This window comes from Oryx dammah, unplaced genomic scaffold (genome assembly GCF_014754425.2).
Source record: "Oryx dammah isolate SB20612 unplaced genomic scaffold, SCBI_Odam_1.1 HiC_scaffold_16, whole genome shotgun sequence".
Lineage (NCBI taxonomy): Eukaryota > Metazoa > Chordata > Mammalia > Artiodactyla > Bovidae > Oryx > Oryx dammah.
The window spans coordinates 42,021,329-42,043,783 of NW_024070200.1; the positions used below are offsets into that span (position 1 = coordinate 42,021,329).

At 46.3% G+C, this 22,455-nt stretch overlaps 1 protein-coding gene across 3 annotated transcripts in view; it reads right to left on the reverse strand.

Annotated features, from left to right (window-relative positions):
- Nucleotides 1–22,455, reverse strand: part of IL16 (interleukin 16) — a 113,868-nt gene that overhangs the window by 20,594 nt on the left and 70,819 nt on the right. For all 3 annotated transcript variants that reach the window (XM_040257392.1, XM_040257393.1, XM_040257394.1), the window contains exons 7-12: nt 16,203–16,276; nt 14,913–15,129; nt 12,619–12,736; nt 10,076–10,208; nt 4,494–4,581; nt 1,819–2,297 (exon numbers count right to left, since the gene is read on the reverse strand). In XM_040257392.1, the coding sequence (XP_040113326.1) occupies nt 1,819–2,297; nt 4,494–4,581; nt 10,076–10,208; nt 12,619–12,736; nt 14,913–15,129; nt 16,203–16,276 (1,109 nt within the window). The remainder of the gene's footprint in view (nt 1–1,818; nt 2,298–4,493; nt 4,582–10,075; nt 10,209–12,618; nt 12,737–14,912; nt 15,130–16,202; nt 16,277–22,455) is intronic.

A 22,455-nucleotide genomic window follows, 5' to 3' on the forward strand; every position in this document is an offset into this window, starting at 1 on the left:
GAGGGCACAAGGGCATCACCAGGGCAGCCCCTGAGACCCCCACAGACCCCCTCTGGGTCTCCAGGAACAAAGTAGATAGCCTGGCTTCCCAGCTTCTCTGTTCCTAATTTGCCCTCTGGGACTCACAGGTCTTAGGCTCAAAGGAAAATGAAATGTTTGCTTAAAATGGGGGCACGCAAGGTGAGGGTGTCTGTTCTGAACTCTTAACTGGACAAAGACTAGGTATCTTCAAGATTCATAAACTGTCTAGCTGTAAGTTCATTTCAGTAGCAGACCTCACAAGAATTTGAGGTCAAAACCCTACCATGTGTTTAAAATTTTTTTATACCAGGTTAATAAAATATTCATTTGCTTGGAAAGCAAAAAAAAAAAAAAAAAAAAAGGAGCAGGGGAACAGAGCCCCCTGGCAACTCCACCACGAATTGCTAATGAGCCCACATCCTGCCAGCTCTCTGCAAGAGGGTACTTCCTCTTCAGTAACCTGGCTTCCTCTCCCTCCTCCGCTCTCTCACTCCTCCTACTCAACACCTTCCTCTCTGGGGTTTCTTGCTCCTCCTGAAGCTTCCCAACCCTTATCGTGGACTGTTCGAGGGGATTACCAGAGGTCCCAGTTCTACCTACCCTGTGAAATCTGCCGAAGAAGTGAAAGACAGCGAAGCCTAATGATAAAGTGACCCACAGGCGATGTGAACTTGAGCAAGTCCCTCGGCTTTCTCTTTGCATGAAAGGGACTCTTATCCCCAGATGGTTGTCAGCCTTAACTAAGACAGAGCACAGTACCCGGGCCTAAATAAAGGCTCAAGATACAGCAACTGCCTGGCCGTGAGCCTACCCTCCTGTGAGGGAGGGGGATGGAGCTGCAGAGAAAGGAAACGGAGGTCTGCAGGGGTGTGAGGGACAAACTCATAGCAATGAACACCCATATGCCTGAGAGCCTGTTAGGCATCCGCTCGGTTGGTTCCTCTGAATCCTCACCTTAGCCCGTGGAGGGAGCCTCTAGATTCAGCCCCAGGGACTTCCCTGGCAGTGTAATGGTTAGGGCTTTTCCTTCCAATGCAGGGGGTATAGGTTCAATTCCTGGTCAGGGGGCTAAGATCCCACATGCTTTATGGCCAAAAAAAGCAATATTGTAACAAATCCTATAAAGACTTTTTAAATGGTCCACATAAAAAAATAATCCTGGGGTTTCCCTGGTGGCTCAGTGGTAAAGAATTAGCCTGCTGAGATTTGGGTTCGATCCTCGATCCGGGAAGATTTCACATGCTGCAGAGCATGTGAAAGCCCACACACCACAACTCCTGACCCTGTGCTCTAGAGCCCAGGAGGCTCAACTACTGAGCCCACATGCCCTAGAGCCCATGCCGCTATTTCAATGAGAAGCTCACGCACCACAATTGGAGAGTAGCCCCTGCTTATTCTCAACTAGAAAAAAGCCTGTGCAGCAATGAAGACCTAGTGCTACCAAAAATAAATAAATAGCTTTTAAAACCCCTAATGCTTGTAAAGATAAAATAAAATAGAACTTAAAATAAACTTAGACCCAATTAACAGATAAGGAAACTGAGGCTTAGGGACCTGTGAGAGCAGCCTTGCATTCCAGTGTGTCATGGATGGCAACGCAGAAGTCATTCAGCAAGACTGGGGCTTCAGCTGAGGTCTGCCAAGCTGCAAAGCTCTCTCTCCGAAGTTAGCCTTAAGCTTGAGCCCAGCCCCTTCTCTCTGATGGAGGAGAAACCCCTTCCTTGCCCTCAGCTAACACTCTACTAAAGGCCCAGTTCAACCCTGCTTGGCGCAAGAGAATGCTCAACCCTCTCTTACCTGGCCACAGGTGGGCAAGGTGTGTCCAGAAGGGCACAGGGAGTCCTTTCTCTCTTCCAGACTCTTCTGAGGGTCACTGTCACTTTTAAAGTATTTTCTGGGTGGGGGCTTAGGCTTGGAAGATGTAGGCTTTCTCACCAAAATCTCAAAGGATTTCTTGAGTTTCAGTGGCGGGTGGCTGCCCTGGCTTGCAGGGAGGGGCAGGTTCTCATGGGGGTGCCTGGATGAGGCCCCAGGAGGCACCCCTGGTTCCCGCCCCAGGGGCAGGCTGGGGCTGTGCACACTGACTTCCAGGTCAGAAGGTGGCTGCTCTCCACTGCTGCTGGGACTGCCCCCGGGAGATCCTGACATGTAGCTGCTGTCGCTGCTGGAACGGATCATGACCTTCTGCGCCCGTCGATGAGGGGGTGCAGAGTTCTTGTCCCGCTCCTTTTCCAAGGTGGGCCGCCCGTGCCAGCTGCTCTCCAGCCTTTTGACACCTGCATTGGAAGCACAAATGAAACTCCATCCCTGGTCTGGCTCAGGACTCCTGCCAGGGGTACACTACTTGCCCAGGCTGTCTGCTTCTCCCCGGAGGTCACTTTGGAATGAAGCTCAGAAGTCTTGGGTCTGGTGTCCAGCACCAGTGACATCAGGCTGGGAAAATCATTCAAACTTTCTGAGTCTCCAGGCATAGAGACGGAGATGCATCCCCAAGGTTGCCCTTCAAGGAAGGGCTTGATGTCCTGGCTGTTAGCCCCTTCAGGGGCTACCTTGCCCAAAAGGCAGCCCACCTCCAATGCCTGATGGAGACGAGGCTAGAAAGACCCAGCCAATTCTGCACACAGGACACCTCCAGTGGGCCATGTGAGCTCCATGGCTGGGCAGAAGTAGTCTGGTATCATCTCTGTTCAACTGGCCCCTCTGCTCAGCCCTGAGATATCCCTCGCTCCCATAGGTGTAGCGCCTCCGGATGCTTCTGAATCAACATTCTGACCATGGCCCATTTCAAAGCCTGCTGGCCTTTGGGGGAACCCAAACTTCCACCCTCCATTTCCTATCTGTAAAATGGAGATACTCATTTCAGGGGCACTGGACATTTTGGGGTTCAAAATCAAAGAGAGAAAATGTCTGTGAAGGTGCTTTGAGCATTGTACCAAGAGGTCCGGGCTTTCATGGTGGCTCAGTGGTAAAAAGCCTGCCTGCCAATGCAGGAAGCTCAGGTTCAACCCCTGGTTTGGGAAGATTCCCCCTGGAGGAGGAAATGGCAATACACTCCACTGTTCCCACCTGGGAAATCCCATGGGCTTTGTGGGCTATAGTCCTTGGGGTCTCAAAGAGTTGGACATGACTTAGTGACTGAACAACAATAACCAAGAGGTTACCTTTCTTTCCAAAAATGAGGATGAAACAAGGCCATAAAACCACTGTGCCTTAGCCAGAATCCTCTCTTCCTTTTCTCTTCCTATACAGCCCTTCCTCCTGGTTCTGAGCCCCCTTCTGAAACCCTGTCATATTCTGAGCACTAGGGCCAACCACACACCCTCCACTGACCCTTCTTTGTCTCTAGTAGTAGAAGATGCCCCTTCCCTAGCACCACAGATCAGAAGAGTGGGAGCAGACTGAGGCCCAGGCTCTCACTCAAATGTCAGCCATTCTGCAAGTCCAGGAGCAACAGGGGAGCCCCACAGGCGAGCATCTCAGACCTCAGTACAGAACCAAGGCCGATCAAGCTCATAATTCAAATCATCTTTAGAGAAAAAGCTTTTCTTTTGCTTTTTCCTAATCATAAAATAAAAATGTATCTTTGTTTAAAATCAGCTGCAAAAAGGAAGAAGTGAAAGCAAAAATTCAGCCTCAGCCTATCAGAGATGACCGCTGTCAAACTTTTTTCCTCTGTCCTCCTCCCTTGAGCACAGATGCATGTCGAGTGGGTGGAAATGGAAGAACACCACTGAAATAGAATTCTGGATGCTGTCCTTTTATCTGGACACTTTCCAGACTGTGCAACATCCTTGTGAATATCAGTGCTAAAGCTTGCACATTATTCTATAATATGGACATTCCACAAAACTTGGCCAATGCCCACCAGCTGTACGTGCTGGCCGGCCTGGTTCCCACCCCAGATGATCTGTGTGCTCCGTGGCTGATCTGGGGTAAGGGAGCCTCTCAGTGGCTGATGTGGGGTAAGGGAGCCTCTCAGGACCCCACATTTTCCCAAAAATATGCATAAAAATTATATGGGAAGATTCAGGGAAATAGTGAATTAAATAGCATGCCTAACAAGATTAGAACTCAATACATGTCAGAAACTTTATTAATATTTATTATTCTTTCTAAGGAACCTATTAGCATGGGCTAGTGGTTGAAATCTCAAATGCCTATAGGGAGAGAGGTGAGACAAGGCAACCTGGTAAAATAAGATAACAGGGACTGGTGAGGACTGTAAAGAACTAGAGAAAGTTGGTGGATTTAAAACTATTCAAATTCAGATGATTTTAAACTCTCGTGCCTCCAAAACAAAGCATAATGGGACCCCAATTTAGCTGGTGGACTGTTAGCTTTCAATCCTTGTCTATGAACCAGGCTCATCTGTGATGACTACTATGTTCCTGAGGTAGAGTGAGTTGGTGGCTAGACTCAAAGCTTTCTAAGAAGACAAAGATGCTGCAAATGCAAGTTCAGCATCTCCTTACCTTCTAGACTCCACTGGTGCCGCTCCTTTCCAAACTTGACGTTCTCCACAGCCTGGGCCACAGCTTCTTTGAGCTGCTGTTCAGAGACCTGGAAAATATACATCACCTCCTCAAGCAAATAGTGGGAAGTTCTGCATCAGGTTCTGAGTCCTGTACCAGTTCCCCAGCTGGGCCCCTGGATTTTGCTGTCTTTCATTCATACCCACTCTACAAAGAGCTGACATTCCCAGAAACACCCTGGGCATCAGTGGTTCCCTAGTATCTTATGGACAAAGTCCAAACTCTGTCAATAAAGGGATTCTCAAGGTGGCCCCTCTGAACTCCCCAACCTTTTCTCCACTACTTGCTGCCAAACCGGGCAGAGTTACCATTTTAGAGTTTACCTCTGGGGAGTTCTTCCACACTTAACGCTGCCATGACATCATCATCACCTTTATTACCAACAACTATGATGTCATAACTGTAACCCTAGCCATCTTATTGCCACAGGTAATTAATCACCTTTGAGTAATAGTTAAAAGTATGAGTTCTGGAGCAAACAGACTCATGTGCAAGTCCCAGTCCCCTCATTTTCTAACCACACGCTCACACAAGGAACTTAAGCTTCTAACCCTCGATTTTTTTCCTGCAAAACAGTGACAACAATAGAACCTACTTCACAGTAAAATCAGAGGGTTTTTAAAAAGAACTTTTTGGACGCCAAAAGCACAAGCAACAAAAGGAAAAAAAAAAACAGATAAATTGGACAATCTCAAAATGAAAATATTCTGCATATCAAAGAACTATGAGATAAATGGGACAGAAAATATAGATACAATTGGATGATGAAAAAGAAAAAGATAAAAAGAAAGAAAAAGAGACAAATCGGATAACATCAAAATGAAAATATTCCATGTATCAATCAACAAAGGGCAAAATCAGTAGAGTGAAATGGGACTCACAGAATGGGAGAAGACTTAGGCAAATCAGATTCCTACAACTCAACAGCAAGAACAATCAAACCATCCAAGTAAAAATGGTCATAGGATTTGAATAGATATTTTCCAAAGAAGACAGACAAATGGCCAACAAGCATGTGAAAAGATGTTCAGCATTAGTAATCTTTAAGGAAATGCAGATCAAAACCAAGAGAGAACTTCCCTGGTGGTCCAGTGGTTAGGACTTCCCCTTCTAAAGCAGAGGGTAGAGATGCTATCCCTGGTCCGGGAGCTAAGATCCCACATGCCTCGAGGCCAAAAACCAAAACAAAAAATGAAAGCAGTATTGTAACAAATTCAATAAAGATTTTTAAAATGGCCCATATCAAAAAAATCTTAAAAAAAAACCCAAAACACAATGAGATATCACTTCACACCCATGAGGATGGCTAGGTGGTCCAGTGGTTAGGAATCAGCCTGCCAATTCAGGGGACACAGGTTCACTCCCTGGTCTGGGATGGTCCCAACTGCCTCAGGGCAACTAAGCCCATGGGCCACAACTGCTGAAGCCTGCACACCTTAGAGCCCATCCTCTGCAATAAGAGAAGCCTGTGCCCTACAACTAGAGAGTAGCCCTTGAACAGCAATAAAGACCCAGTGCAGCCAAAACTAAAAATTAAGTCATTAAAATAAATAAACAGAAAAGTGACAAGTGTTGATAAGGATATGGAGAAATTGAAACACTTGTGCATTGCTGGTGTGAATGTAAAATGAGACAGTATGGCGGTTCCTCAAAAAATTAAAAATAGAATTACCATGTGATCCAGCAATTCTACTCCTGTATATTACCCACATAGAATGGAAAGCAGGGACTCGAACAGATATTTGCACACCCAGGTTCATAGCAACAGGATTCACAGTAGCCAAAAGATGGGAGCCACTCAAGGGTCCATCAACAAATGAAGGGACGTGGAAAATATGGCCTCTACATATACAACGGAATCTTATTCAGCCTTAAAAAGGAAGGAAATGCTGACATAGTCCGTAGCACAGGTGAGCCTAATGGACACCATGCTGAGTGAAAGATCCCAGTCACATATGACACCACTTAGATGAGGTGTGCAGAGTTGTAAAGTCAGAGCGCAAACAGAGGGAGCCCTGGGACACAGTGGAAGACAGAGAGTGAGAAGAGCCATCTCCAGAGGGGAGAAGGAGGGCTGTTTAAGGGGCAGAGGGTGTCACTGTGGCAAGATGAAGAGTCCTGGGAATGGCTGATGGTCATGGCTGCAAAACAATGTGAATGTCCATCACACCACTGAACTCCATGCTTCAAAAGGGCTAAGACTGGGGACTTCCTGGTGGTCCAGGGGCTAAGACCCTGTGTTCCCACTGCAAGGTTCCATCCCTCATTGGGGAACTAGATTTCACTCACAGCTAAGAGTCTGCCTGCCGAAACAAAGATAGAAGATCCTGCATGCAGCAATTAAGACCCAGTGCAGCCCTGGGATCGCTAAGGGTCAGACACGACTGAGCCACTTCCCTTTCACTTTTCACTCTCATGCATTGGAGAAGGAACTGGCAACCCACTCCAGTATTCTTCCCTGGAGAATCCCAAGGACGGGGGAGCCTGGTGGGCTACCATCTATGGGGTTGCACAGAGTCGGACACGACTGAAGCGACTTAGCAGCAGCAGCAGCCAAATAATACATAAATATTTCCTCCAGCATACTTACTGTCAGTGCTCACTAACTAAGCAGAGCTGTGTTTGAACCCTGCCACATGGGCCTGCGTAGATCTTACCCACCATCCCCTTCTCTATCCTATTTCTGCTAGGAGTTGGTCATGTCATCCAACCATCTCATCCTCTGTCATCCCCTTCTCCTGCCTTCAATCATTTCCAGCATAGGGATCTTTTTCCAGTGAGTCAGTTCTTCCCATCAGATGGACAAAGTATTGGAGCTTCAGCTTCAACATTAGTCTTTCTAATGAATATTCAGGACTGATTTCCTTTAGGATTGACTGGTTTTATCTCTTTGCAGTCCAAGAGAGTCTCAAGAGTCTTCCTCAGCACCACAGTTCAAAAGCATGAATTCTTCAGCACTCAGTTTTCTTTATAGTCCAACTCTCACATCCATACATGGCTACTGGAAAAACCATAGCTTTGACTAGATGGACTTTTGCTGGCAAAGTAATGTCTCTGCTTTTTAACATGCTATCTAGGTTGGTCATAGCTTTTCTTCCAAGGAGCAAGCGTCTTTTAATTTCATGGCTGCAGTCACCATCTGCAGTGATTTTGGAGCCCAAGAAAATAAAGTTTCTCACTGTTTCCATTGTTTCTCCATCTATTTGCCATGAACTGATGAGACTGGATGCCATGATCTTCGTTTTTTGAATGTTGAGTTTTAAGCCAACTTTTTCACTCTCCTCTTTCACTTTCCTCCTCTTCGCTTTCTGCCATAAGGGTGGAGTGATCTGCATATCTGAGGTTATTGATATTTCTTCCAGCAATCTTGATTCTAGCTTGTGCTTCATCCAGCCTGGCATTTCGAATGATGTCCTCTGCATAGAAGTTAAGTAAGCAGGGTGACAATACTGCTTGATATACTCCTTTCCCAGTTTGGAACCAGTCCATTGCTCCGTATCTAGTTCTAACTGTTGCTTCTTGACCTGCATACAGATTTCTCAGGAGGCAGGTAAGGTGGTCTGGTATTCCCACCTCTTTAAGAATTTTCCACAGTGTGTTGTTATCCACACAGTTAAAGACTTTGTCATAGTCAATAAAGCAGAAGTACATGTTTTTCTGGAATTATCTTGCTTTTTTGATGATCCAGTGGATGTTGGCAATTTGATCTCTGGTTCCTCTACCTTTTCTAAAGCCAGCCATTATCAGCCTTAAAGGTTGGCCTGTCTCACTAAACATCCCACAGTGCCTCCATCTCACCAGTCCCCAACTGAGATCATTCTTGTTGAGTTCTGCCCTAAGGTCACAGGTGTTAGGCCTCCTCAGAAGTGGAGCCCAGAATCAAGGTCACCTCTGAAGTTGACTGAGCCCCTTTGGCTTTGCCAAAAGCCTCCTGATCATCACTAACAAGCTTCCTGACTCCCAATTAGGCAAAGATGCCAACTCCAGTGAACAACCAATAGCACCCCAACCAATCACCTAACACCAACCATCCAACAGGAATTTTCTTTGTCTTGAGGCTATAAAAATTGGCTATTAACTCACGGAAACTGTAGGCTCTCTCTGGTCTGCCATGTCTGCCTGGAGGTTGGCCTGCTGTGCTCTAATTGCCCACATTATCTCTGCTCTTTGTTCTTAATAAACTCACTCCCTTCTGAAATGCTCTGTATCTGGAAATTCTTTTCCAACTCTGAGCTTGGACTGCCTCAACGATTCTCCTTCCTCCCAAATCCACTCCCTTCTCCAGTTCTCTGTTCTGGCTGTGGTATTGCCTTTGCTCCATCTTCCAATCTAAAAATACTCCAGTCCTCCTAGGCTCTCCTCTCTCTTATCCCAAACCTAATCAGCCAATACATCTCTCTCTCTTTTTTTTTTTCTAACATCTTAGAATTGAAGACGATTTTTTAAATCCTTGTTGCTAGTCTATTTCATTTATTTATTTGTTTATTTTTGGCCATACCATAAGGCATGTGGGATCTTAGTTCCCTGACCAGGGATTGAAACTGCACCCCCTGCATTGAAAGTGTGGAGTCTTAACCACTGGCCTGCCAGGGAAGTCCCCAACCAACAGATTTTTTTGATTCTTCCCAAGTTGCCTCCTGCTGCCCCTTCTGCTCTATTCTCCTCCCACATCTGCTGTTTAATTCAGGCCTCATCATCTGTTTCCTTCCTACAAAAAACTCCAACTCCACCTACTCCATCCTGTCCTCTGCAGAGCAATCAAAGGGTAAAAAGAAAATTCTGAACATGTTACAGCTAGAGCTTCAGACTCCCCTAGCTCGTCACCACCCACAGAATGCAAACACTTAGTGTCCTGTGGAAAGCCCTTGGCGTGTGACCCCAATGCCTCACCAAACTGCATTCTCAACCCTCTGCTCCCATCTCTGCACCCCAGTCCCAAGAACCTACCCCTCCCTCCTTCCACGGCAGGTGCCTTCATGACTCTGCAACTTAATTCTGTGTCCCTGCTGCCTGGAATGACCTTCCACAAAGTCTTTGCCTGGAGAAAACTAACTTCTGGTACATTTTGCTTTTATCTAACCTTCCCTTCTGTGTGTCTGTGTTCTCATAGTACTGACCACGCTGTATTGCAATGATTTCTCTGCCAGTCTCGTGGGAATGTAAGGATCTGAGGGCAGAAGCTCGCTCACTTCTCCCTGTGTGCCCAATGCCAAGCTCCAGAGAGTCACATAGTGGGGACCCGCTGGATGCATGGATGAGTCAATCTCTTCTATCTGTTAACAGAAACTCTAGGTCTATGTTTTCCTGCCCCAAGGCCTGTAACTCAGCCATGAGAACCTCCTGAGCTGATGCCAAGTGCCTCAGTGTCTAGGAGTTTGTCATAGGACTTCTGCTGCAGAAACTTGTTACTATAGACACTTGGTTCAAACTCAGTTAATGTCTGCATGTTCAACCACTTCTTGTTCCCATGGGAGTCCTGCGAGAGTGGGCCTGGGAGGGAGAGGATGCCCAGGGGTAGTCACCTGTGGGTCTGGATGGCGGCTAACCATGATGGGGATGGGACCCGGGTTACAGTGACTCAGGATGGCGTAGACTTCGTTGAGCGTCATGCAGTGAACGGGAGAGTCATTGATCTCCACCAGCTCATCGCCGCATCTGTAAGAGGCAGCAACAGGGAGCCGTCAGGCAGCTCATTCACAGGGCGTGTCCAAGTCCCCAAGGTCCCACTTCTGCCTAGGGTGCGTGATGAGACCCCAAATTCACCTTGCTGACCAAAGCAGCTCATCACACACCCCCTTCGTGCATGACCACAAAATGGGAGACAGTGCATCCCAGAGTGGGGCAACATTCACCACAGTTTGTAACCTTTTTCTGTCCTTCTCTATCTAACTTAAGCTTGAATGAGATGGAGGGTGTAGTTTAACCAGTGTAATGGATTAACCAATTAACCACAGGCAAACTAATCACGTCCTCTCTTGGGCCTTCTGTGTTCTCATACGCAGAATTTTTAAGGGAATGAACAAATGGGATGTGCTAAAAGATAAAGAAGAAATCACTGGTTGAGATTCCTGCATGGAGTTCATTCTTATAAGGCAGGAAATGGGAGGGAGACGAGGTAGAAAAAATAAGGCTGCTTCGATAAACAGGGGATTTGTACAAGCCAATTCCCTTGCTTCATACATGGGGAAAATGAGACAGAGAGAGTGAAATTATCTCAATAAGACCTCACTTAAGGACTAAAAACTTTTTCTGTTAATTGCCACATAGTATATGTTTACCCTACTCCAGTACTCTTGCCTGGAAAATCCCATGGACGGAGGAGCATGGTAGGCTGCAGTTCATGGGGTCGCTAAGGGTCGGACATGACTGAGCGACTTCACTTTCACTTTTCACTTTCCTGCATTGGAGAAGGAAATGGCAACCCACTCCAGTGTTCTTGCCTGGAGAATCCCAGGGATGGGGGAGCCTGGTGGGCTGCCGTCTACGGGGTCACACACTACTGGAGTCGGACACTACTGGAGTGACTTAGCAGTAGCAGCAGTAAATATTTTAGGCTTTGCAGACCATACCGTCTTTATGGCAACTCTGCAACTCTGATGTCATAGCCTTAGAGAATACGTAAATGAATGAGTACAGCTTTGTTCCAATAAAATGTTATTAAAAAAAAAAAACAAAAACAGATGGTGGGCCCTCATTTGCCATCCTCTGCCCTAGCTGGTTATCAGCAGAGCTGGGACTGAAATTTAGGTCTCCTGACACTGATTTCACGGTTCCTGCTGCTGTGGTCGGCTGCTTCTTTCTTCTACATTGCTATTGCGGAGTTGATTGGTTCCCCTTTCTCCTTCTCCTTGCTAAGAAAGCACACATTTTCATTGCTGTAAAAGAAGACCATCACCAGACAGCACCTGATGCCAAGGAAAGTGAAAGTTTCCAAAACAATCCCTTCTCAGCTCAAGTCTAAGAGGGAAGAGTATCTCAAGAGATTTGGACTAAAGCCATCACTCTGACTGAGCCACTCTCTCCTGGGTGACAGCACAGCAGCTCAGCCAATCAGCTGTCACCCTCCCGCCTAGGGTAGCAGCAAACCCATCACTAATTCAAGCTTGTACATACTATAGTGATAGGAAAACCTTTAAAATATGGCCAAACCCTGCTGATTTAGCAAAGCCCAAACTCAGTAGAGAAGGTATACATGAAGATACATTATTTGGGATACATATAAATATATAGCATATGTTGCTATAAACAGTAGCTAAGTCATGTCTGACTCTTTGCGACCCCATGGACTGTAGCCCAGCAGGCTCCTCTGTCAATGGGATTCCCCAGGTAAGAATACTGGAGTGGGTTGCCATACCCTTCCCTAGAGGATCTTCCTGACCCAGGAACTGAACTTGACCCAGGAATCTCCTGCTTGGCAGGCAGATTCTTTACTGTTGAGCTACCAACATATATCATATGCTCGATGAGAGAAGATAAACCATATATGAATGTGGAACTGAGTATTCTAACAAGTTAAACTGGAATAAAATATTATTATTAGACTCAGATAACTTGTTGAAAATAAAATTTAGATTTTTACTTCTCTTAGAAGTTATTTGTAAAAAGACATACGTGAAATGCTGAAAAATCTTTTGTTTGTACTACCAAGAAACGGAGTTAATACTACTGATTTGCTTGGTAAGCTTTTTTTTTTTTTTCCATATAGACTACACAGGCAAACCTCCTGTTTATGTCACTATACAATTAACCTCAGTTACATCTGAATTAAAGCGTGTTCACTTCATGTTTTCTGTTTCTGGCCATTATTCTCCGAGACAATATCTCTTACATGATGACTTGTGTACAAATTCCCTGGGGTCTCCTTAAAATGCTGGTTCCAATTCAGTGAGTCGGGGAGGGCTGTGGAATTCTGCATGTCCAAGGGATTCCCAAGGGATGTCAATGCCGCTGGTCCAGGAACCACACTTGGAGGAGCAATTCTAAAGATCTCATCTTCTGATCAATCTCCTGACACACTAAGGAATTCCTTCCCTAAGATCTTTTCCAAAACATAATCGGGACATACCGCAGTCGACCATCCAGATGTGCCACGGACCCTGGAGACAGCGTGTGAACGAAGATGCCGGAGATGCACTGGAAATAGGGGACGCTGCACAGTCCGATGCCCAGCCCAACACCAGCCTCTGGAAGGCAGAGCAGGGCGGAGGCAGGGGCTTGTGACTGCACTGACCGGGTGCGCCTGGTCTGCCAGGCCCACACTTGTGCTGGGTTAGCTGGTGTCTCCTATTGATCAATGCAGTCACTGCATGCACAGTCCCAGAGCATCGCTGTGAACAGCACTGCTCGAGGGCCAGAAACCAGTGACCAGGGCAGATGAAGATGCTGAGATCAAGGAGGGAATGAGAAAGCAGGAAGACAGGGAGGGAGAAAGAAGAAAGGGAAAAGGAAAGGAGGAGGGGGCGGAAGGAGGGAGGGAAGGAGGGGAGATGGGAGGGAGGGAAGAAGGAAGGAGAGCAGGCCAGGTTGCAGAACCAACAAGGAGGCCAGCCAGTACGGCTGGAACATAGCTCGTCATGGAGAGAGTGCTCAGAAGTCCCTCAAGGATTTCCAACTGGAATTAGCAGAGCATCAATCAAAGAGATAAAACCAGTCAGTTCTAAGGAAATCAATCCTGAATATTCACTGAAGGACTGATGCTGAAGCTGAAGCTCCAAATAATTTGGCCACCTGATGCGAAGAGCCAACTCACTGGAAAAGACCCTGATGCTGGGAAACATTGAGGACAGGAAGAGAAGAGAGTGACAGAGGATGAGATGGTTGGATGGCATCAGCGACTCGATGGACATGAATTTGAGCAAACTCTGGGAGATAGTGAAGGACAGGAAAACCTGGCATGCTGCAGTTCATGGGGTCACAAAGAGTCAGACATGACTGAGCAACTGAACAACAACAAGAAAACTACAAAGGCCTGCAGGTTCTTTCTCTCTATCCCCATGAAGTGCTCCAAAACCACTTCTCACCCTGCCCACCTTGCTGCGGCAACACTGGCCTTCCCTCTCTCCCAACAATCTGGGCCGGCCGCCTCCTCTTCACCCTCCAGGTCTCAGCCTGGCTGCACTCTGGCGGGGAGGGCCTGATGAGCCCATCGCTGTCAGCATCCACCCCGAGTGGTGAAGGGACTGGATGTTTATCTTCAAATGTCTGAGTGTGAGAGCATCTCAATTCTCTGTCGCAAGTAAGAAAAAGATCCCAGAGAGGGCAAGTGACCTATCCAAGCTCCCAGCAGATTCACCGTAGAGCTGTAACTCCTGGTCATGAGTGTGTGTGTGTGTGTGTGTGTGTGTGTGTGTGTGTGTATGCATGAGAGAGAGACCTGTGTTTGCTTCATTCTGTTTTATTTTAACCACTGCACTAGAACACACTGACTGAATTGACTGAACTTGGATGCTGTGTCCTGGGTTTCTACTAACAAATACAGCCCTAGACCCTGGGGCTAAACAATAATCATAAAACATTGGAAAATCATAGACAGAGACACGGACATAGAGAACAATCATATGGGTACCAAGGGGGAAAGGGAGGTAGAATGAACTGGGAGACTGGGATTGACATATATACACGACTATGTATAAAATAGCTAACTAATGAGAACCTACTGTACAGCACAGAAACTCTGCTCATTGCTCTCTGGTGATTTAAATGGGAAGGAAATCCAAAAAAGAGGGGATATATGTATATGTATAGCTTCCCTTGTGGCTCCCTTAAACCATCTGCCTGCAATGCGGGAGACTTGGGTTTGATCCCTGGGTCGGGAAGATACCCTGGAGAAGGAAATGGCAACCCACTCCAGTACTCTTGCCTGGAAAATCCCATGGACAGAGAACCCTGGTAGGCTACAGTCCATGGGATCGCAGAGTCTGACACTTCAGTGTCGGACACTGAGCGACTTCACTTCACTACAGCTGATTCGCTTTCCTGTGCAGCAGAAACTAACCCAGTATTGTAAAGCAGCCATCTGTGTGCTCGGTCCTTGGTCGTGTCCGACTCTTTGCAACCCCATGGACTGTAGATGGGATTTCCCGGGCAAGAATACTCAAGTGGGTTGATATTGCCTTTTCCAGGGGATCTTCCTGACCCAGGGACCAAACCCATGTCTACTGCATTGGCAAGTGGATTCTTTACCATATGAACCACCTGGGGAGCCATAAGGCAACTATACTCCAACAACAAAAATCTGCTTAAGGACAACAGCCTGGCCTGATTCCCCCTAGGAAAGTCAGGGAGACAGCTCAGAAGTGGGGGGTCCAGTCAGAGGGTGGAGGAGAACAGTGAGGCCCCTAGGAGGCAACGCTTGCCTACCTTTCTTCAGGGACACCTCCACCAGGATCCTGTCATTGGGCTTGGTGCTGCTGGTGGGCGCCTCGGGGCTGTCCAGGATGAAGGAGCTGCAGCCCTTGGTGACGCAGGTGCTAGAGCTCAGGGAACGGCACAGTGCGGGGGACAGGTGGCTGCCCAGGGAGTGGGGGGCCGTCAGGCGGGTCCTGACCGTGAGGGTGAGCAGCCCCTTTTTGGCTTGCTGAAATAGAGAGGGTCACAGCTTCCAGCAGCGGCTCAGAGCAAGGCTAACCTTTTATTTATTATTATTTTTTGTGACTAACAGTAGTGGAAGAACATGTTTTTGAAGAACATGTAGCAGAGTGTGTGTGTGTGTGTGTGTGGTATGGAAACCTGTATATACATATGCTGTTGATCAGTTGTTCAGACACATCTGACTCCTGTTGTTCAGTCATGTCTGACTCTGTGGGAACCCCATGGACTATACAGGCCATGGAATTCTTCAGGCCGGAATACTGGGGTGGGTAGCTGTTCCCTTCTCCTGTGGATCTTCCTGACCCAGGAATCAAACTGGGGTCTCCTTCATTGCAGGTGGATTCTTTACCAGATGAGCTATATGGAAGCCCATTCCCAGGTGGCTCAGTAGTAAAGAATCCTCCTACCAACGCAGAAGATTCAAGAGACATGGGTTCAATCCCTGGGTCGGGACAATCCCCTGGAGAAGGAATTGGCAACCTACTCCAATATTCTTGCCTGGGAAATGCCACGGACAGAGGAGCCTGGCAGGCTGCAGTCCATGGGGTCGCAAAGAGCTGGACACAGCTGGACACAGCTGAACACATGTGTGAGCACATACCACATCAGCTCAGTTCAGTTCAGTTCAGTCGCTCAGTCGTGTCTGACTCTTTGGACCCCATGAATCGCAGCACGCCAGGCCTCCCTGTCCATCATATATACATATATATGCCAAAAAGACAGTCTTGAACTAACTAGTCAGAGACTCAAAAAATACCTTTCAGTGACTGTCTTCAAAACTTAAAGCAGATTGTAACAGAAACACACAAAATGTTTTGAAACAGTGCTATAAGCCTTAGATAGTTGACGTGGCCTCTGACAACAGTCCTGACCACACTGTGATTTCCTGAGTGAGGCCTCTTTTGGGCACTGTGCCCAGATTGGTGTCAGCGGGGTGCGCCACGCAAAGGAGCCCACCGTTAGAATGTGTAGGTTGAAGGAAGTAGGGTGATGTTGGGAGCTTGGTTCCTCTGTCTGGAGGCCCGAGCATTTGGCCATAGAGGGATAACAAACGGTCACCTTGAACTTCTGTAAAGCGTCCTGATGTGTCAGTCCAGCCATCGACTCCCCATTGAGTTCCAGAATTTCATCACCTGTTGGGAGAGGGAGGAGGGAGGAATCGTAGCTGAGAAGAGTGTGGCCCCAACAGGCGGCGTTATCCCCACCTTAAACTCTAGTGCGCTCCCCCACCCCACTGTCCAGCTCTCTGTGTAATGCACAAACCACACAGAGAGCATTACTCACCCAGGTCTCTCCCACTGAGAGGTGGGCAGGGCTGCGGGGCTGGGCCTTCTCTGGCCCCTCTTACGGTCCAGGGAGGGATCCAGGGTCCTTAGCCAAGGCCTGGCCCGCTCGGCTCCCTGTCCGCCTCCTGGCTTCACCTCTTCCCCTCCCGCCTCAGCGCCCCATGCCGCCCTCTCCCCTGGACCACTTGCTGAAACATCGTACACCAGCCTTTCCACTGTCATCTGTGAAGCTCCGTGCTTGTTTCCATGGATCTTCTCAACTACAACGTGTGTCTCCTACCTTTTCCAGCTACCATCTCTTTATTTTTTTTGCACTGGGTCTTTGTTGTGGTCCACAAGCTTCCTTCAGTTGCCATGAGTGGGCTTAGCTGCCCTGTGGCATGTAGGATCTTAGTTCCCCGATCAGGGATTGAACCCGTGTCCCCTGCATTAGAAGGTGGATTCTCAACCACTGGACCACCAGGGAAGTCTCAGCTACTGCCTCTTAACCTTTCAGTCTCTTCTGATTTTGTGCTCTTGGGGCATCTGGCACCTCCCACTCTCAGAGCTCTCATCACCCCGGTGGTCACTGATAGCCCGAGAGAGTCCCTCCCTGACGATGGGGCTTTGTAACAGCAGATGCTGTACCCCCAGGGCCAGTTCTGGGTGAGGCCTCCCTAGTATTCAGTAAATGTGGGTTGGATATGATGTTTCCAGAATGCCGTGAAGATCCTGTCTTACAAAAGAGGAAAGTGAGCTCAGAGAAGTCTGAAGTTAATAATGTAATAAGAATTAGGACTCGGGGCTTTTACTCCAAGTCCTGTCTCCACAACACTAACACACCTAAGAGAAGAATTTTTTCTGTATCCAGAAATCCATTTTTATGTGAATAGAAAATCACTTTCTCCCATTCATTCAATCTATTCAATACACCAACAGAGAGCACTGTCTCTGGTTTTTTTTTTGTTTTGTTTTGTTTGATCACACTGCAAGGCATGTGGGATTTTAGTTCTCCAACCAGGGATTGAACCTGAGCCCTCTGCAGTGGAATCACAGTCTTAACCACTGGATCGCCAGGAAAGTCCTCTGCCTCTGTATTTTTTACATGAATTACTGGCCTGATTGCTCTTGCTGAATCTGCAGTCACTTAATTATGGTTCCATTGTAGACAATCCATCTTTTTTCCCTCTGGTTGTTTTAAATATACTTTTTTTTTGTCTTCAGTAGCCTGAATTTTAACTAGGATGTATTGGGGTGCTTCCTCATATTGAAGTTCCGGGCTTTGAAATAATTCTAGAATATTCTTAACCATGCTCTCATTACCTATCATTCCCCTGCTTTCACAGTGCTCTTTCTTTCTAGAATTCTCATTAGATATTCTGGACCTTCTCAACCTATTCTCCATGTTTCTCTAGTGCTCATCTTTTTTTTCCTCCATTGCTCTGTGTGACCTCCCTGGATAATTTCCAGCTCACATATTCATCTGACAGTTGCATTAATCTGCTGTCTAACCCATCCACTGAGGTTTGTTTGTTTTTAAACGTCAATGACTTTACTTTTTAAAATTTCTGTTATTTTTTCACATTTATCTTTTCATTGTGTTCTATTCTTTCCTTATTGTTTTTCAGTTACTTCTTTTATTTTTTTTCAGCATATTATACACTGAGAAATAATCACCACAATATTGTTGTTGTTCAGTCGCTAAGTCATGTCTGATTCTTTTTGACCCAATGGACTGCAGCGTGCCAGGCTTTCCTGTCCTTCACCACCTCCAGGAGTTTTCTCAAACTCATAATCTAGTTAATATTAGTCACGACACCTGGTTACAAGTTGATTTTGTTGTTGTTGTTGTTGTTTTTGTGATGAGAAAACTTTCAAGATCTACTATCTAAAGAGAGGTGTGGTTGTCAAAGCAGTGGAGGGCTGGAAGAGGGAAGGAGTGGGAGTTTGGGATTGGCAGATGCAAACTAGTATATACAGGATGGATAGACAGGAAAGTACTGTACAGCACAGGGAGCTATACTCAATATCCTGTGATAAACCATAATGGAGAAGAATATGAAAAAGAATATAAATGTGTATCACTGAGTTGCTTTGCTATACAATAGAAATTAGCACAACACTGTAAATCATCTATACTTCAATAAAAATTTCTTTAAAAGCTCTACTCTCTTCAGTTCAGTTCAGTCGCTCAGTCGTGTCCGACTCTGTGCGACCCCATGAATCACAGCACGCCAGGCCTCCCTGTCCATCACCAACTCCTGGAGTTCACTCAGACTCACATCCATCGAGTGAGTGATGCCATCCAGCCATCTCATCCTCTGTCGTCCCCTTCTCCTCCTGCCCCCAATCCCTCCCAGCATCAGAGTCTTTTCCAATGAGTCATCTCTTCGCATGAGCTGGCCAAAGTACTGGAATTTCAGCTTCAGCATCATTCCTTCCAAAGAAATTCCAGGGCTGATCTCCTTCAGAATGGACTGGTTGGATCTCCTTGCAGTCCAAGGGACTCTCAAGAGTCTTTTCCAACACCACAGTTCAAAAGCATCAATTCTTTGGTGCTCAGCTTTCTTCACAGTCCAACTGTCATATCCATACATGACCACTGGAAAAACCATAGCCTTGACTAGACGGATCTTTGTTGGCAAAGTAATATCTCTGCTTTTGAATATGCTATCTAGGTTGGTCATAACTTTCCTTCCAAGGAGTAAGCGTCTTTTAATTTCATGGCTGTAATCACCATCTGCAGTGATTGGCAACTTTCTTTTTTTTTTTAATTTTTATTTTTACCTAATTTTACTTTATAATACTGTATTGGTTTTGCCATACATTGACATGAATCTGCCAAGGGTGTACATGAGTTCCCAATCCTGAACCTCCCTCCCACCTCCCACCCCATATCACCTCTCTAGATCATCCCCGTGCACCAGCCCCAAGCATCCTGTATCCTGTATCGAACATAGACTGGTGATTCATTTCTTACATGATAGTATACATGTTTCAGTGCCATTCTCCAAAATCATCCCACCCTCTCCCTCTCCCTCAGAGTCCAAAAGTCCGTTCTATACATCTGCATCTCTTTTGGATTAGCAACTTTCAAATGCACAATATAATATTATTAACTAAAGTCACCATGATTGATTCATTTTATTACTGGAAGTTTATGGCTTTTGATCACCTTCACCAATTTTGACCACCTCCAGCAACCACCCATTTATTCTCTGAATCTGTGAGTTCAGGTTTTTTTGTTTTGTTTTTAGTCCACATGTAAGTAAGATCATGTACTGTCTCTGTCTGACTTATCTCACATAGCATAATGTCTTCAAGGTCCATCCATGTTGTCCTAAGTGGCAGGATTTTATTCTTTTTATGGCTGAAGTTATAGTCTTTATTTTCAACTTATTTTCAAGGGGAGCTTGTTTTCTAGTGGAACTCCCATAGCCCTCAGACTGCTAACTTTTATTTTATCCCTTTTTTTCCAGTAGGCACCCAGAGGTCTCAGAGCTGGTTTAGGACTAGTTGTAACATTAGCTCTGTGGTGTGGAAGTCCTGAGATCCAGGTTTTGGTGGGAAAGCTGCAGACTCACTCAGACACAGACTGACTCTTTGTTTTCTTGAGGGAAATGTCCTTTCTCCACCCAAGAGCCGAGGACAAAGTTATGTTTCCGCCTTGCTTCCCTTGGCTTTCTGGTTCATGAGCATGAAGGCTTTTTGCAAGTTCTCAGAGGTTCCCAGGGCCCATGGCCACCTCCCCTGAGCCTGTGTGGGCATCAAACCCCAGTCCCTGGGCCTTATGCCCCATAAGCATCTTCCTGTGCTACTGACAGGGACAGAGTGAAGAGATAAAGTAGGTGATTAAATAGTTAATTACACTAGGGGACTGTGAGTAGAAAAAATATGGGAGACCCTGTCAGCTAATGATTACTCAGGAAAGCAGCTTTGCTTAACCACAGAACCAAGCAGGCTTGCTTAGCATCAAAACCATGCAGCAGAAGCAGGAGACATGCCCCCAAACAGTAAAACAGTGGCGTGAGCCCCACATCCTGCCCAGTGAGCTCAGCAAGTTAATGATCCCTAGGCCACGCTCTCTGCACACATGAAAAAGAGTCATTTGTGGACCTAACTTGACCTGCCTGCCTAACCTGGAAGAGGAGCTGATGATGGACGCATGACGTCTACTCAAGAAAGAAAGGTCTTCTCCTCCTCACGTTTCCTTATAATTATAAAACTGTAGCCCAGTAAGTTCTCAGGGTGTGGCATTTCTCATCTGCCCACCTATAGAACTCACAAGTGTCCTATTCTAATAAACCACTTCTTATCTACTACTCTGTCTGTCACTGAATTCTTTCTGTGCTGAGACGTAAAGAACAATGGTACCAGAGCTCTTTGGAGCCCTGGAAACGACACCAGTCAGTTTCACTGTCACATCATCAACTCCTGGGAATGTCATGCTTAAGATTAAGTGGTTTCTTTGTGTCTGAGAAGCTGGGTGTTTCCATTTCTTTCTCTAGAGTTTGAATGTGCTATTTTATCCAACGTATCTGTGACAATAAAAGGGGTGGGGAGAATATTCAAATCAGCTTAATATGTTCAGTTGCTAAAACTAGAGGAGAAAAACAAAAGGCTCAGTCCTCTTCCTCTTCCTCATTCCTCAACGCCAAGTTGAGGAATGAAAATGGACAAATTAAAAAAATAATCACAATATAACTAAGTGCATGCTGAAGGAAGGATTTATAAAGGACATACTTCATACGTCACTACCCATTCTTCATTACACAAAATCCTGAACTTGTCTGCAAATTATTAGGTCTATCCCAAGGGAGCCACGGAGCCCAACTCTGGAACCCCCAGAGTCTTTATTCCTTATTTGGCCATTTTTGGTGGAAGGGGATTAGCCTCGGTTTTGCCATGTAAATCTTACACAATCATTTTTTTGCAAGGGGAATACAGATGAAACGTTACTAGCCTTGATCAGGACACAGTAATTTTGTTGCACCTGTCAACTACAAAGTGGCACCTGCCAAGGGCATCTGCCACCTGCCTCTGAGGAGACTGAACCCTGTGCTGCTGCAGCTGTTGACCTTTGACACGCCCTGAAGGGAGTCCAGTGCAGAGAGTGAGGCACTTTGAGCTACAGGGAAACTGGTGGAACAGATCTTCATAGATAGATATTTTCAGGAACTGATTTTATGACCCCAATCCTTACATTTCCTCATATCTAGAAAAGCACCAAGTCCTTTCATGGTGACATTAGCTCCTCGTGACTAGCAGAAAACCGCTTGTAAAATAAGTGCTTGATTGCACTGAACACCGCCTTCACCAAAATCTTATATACTGACCTTCCCCCATGCCTCTTTGGAGCAGTCTCTCAGAACTATGTGAGGTGCTGTCTGCTGGGCTGCAGTCCTCATCTTGCCCCAGATGAAACTTAACTCCAACTCTCACATTGTGCATCTTCTTTTCTTCAGTCGACACAACAGATACATCCCCTGTGAATTCTTTTCTTTGAAAGAAATTATTCATTTATTTATTTATTTATTTTTGCCTGTGCTGGGTCCTTGTTGCTACACGGCTTTTGTCTAGTTGTCAGGGGCTACTCTCTATTGTGATGCACGGGTTTCTCATTGTGGTGGTTTCTCTGGTTGTTGCAGAGCGTGAGCTCTGGGGTGAGAGGGCTTCCACAGTTGTGTCACACAGGATTAGTTGCTCCTCAGTATGTGGGGTCTTCCCTGACCAGGGATCGAACCTGTGTCTCCTGCATTGGCAGACAGATTCTTTACCGCTGAGCCACCAGGGAAGCCCCTCGAGGCCCTATTCTTAAGCTTCACTTTTGAAAGAAGTTACAAAAGGGGGTTCAGTCAATTATCTGAGGCTAGAATCAAGGACTGCAAACTAGCTGAGTGTCTTTTTCACTGAACTCTTACGATAGCTATGAACTAAGGGACACAAATACCTGGAAAGAAAATCCATGAAGCTGGTTTCTCCTGGCCACTTCAGTTCCTCCTTCACCTTTTATTCAAACACAGAAACATTCAGCAGATATAAATCAG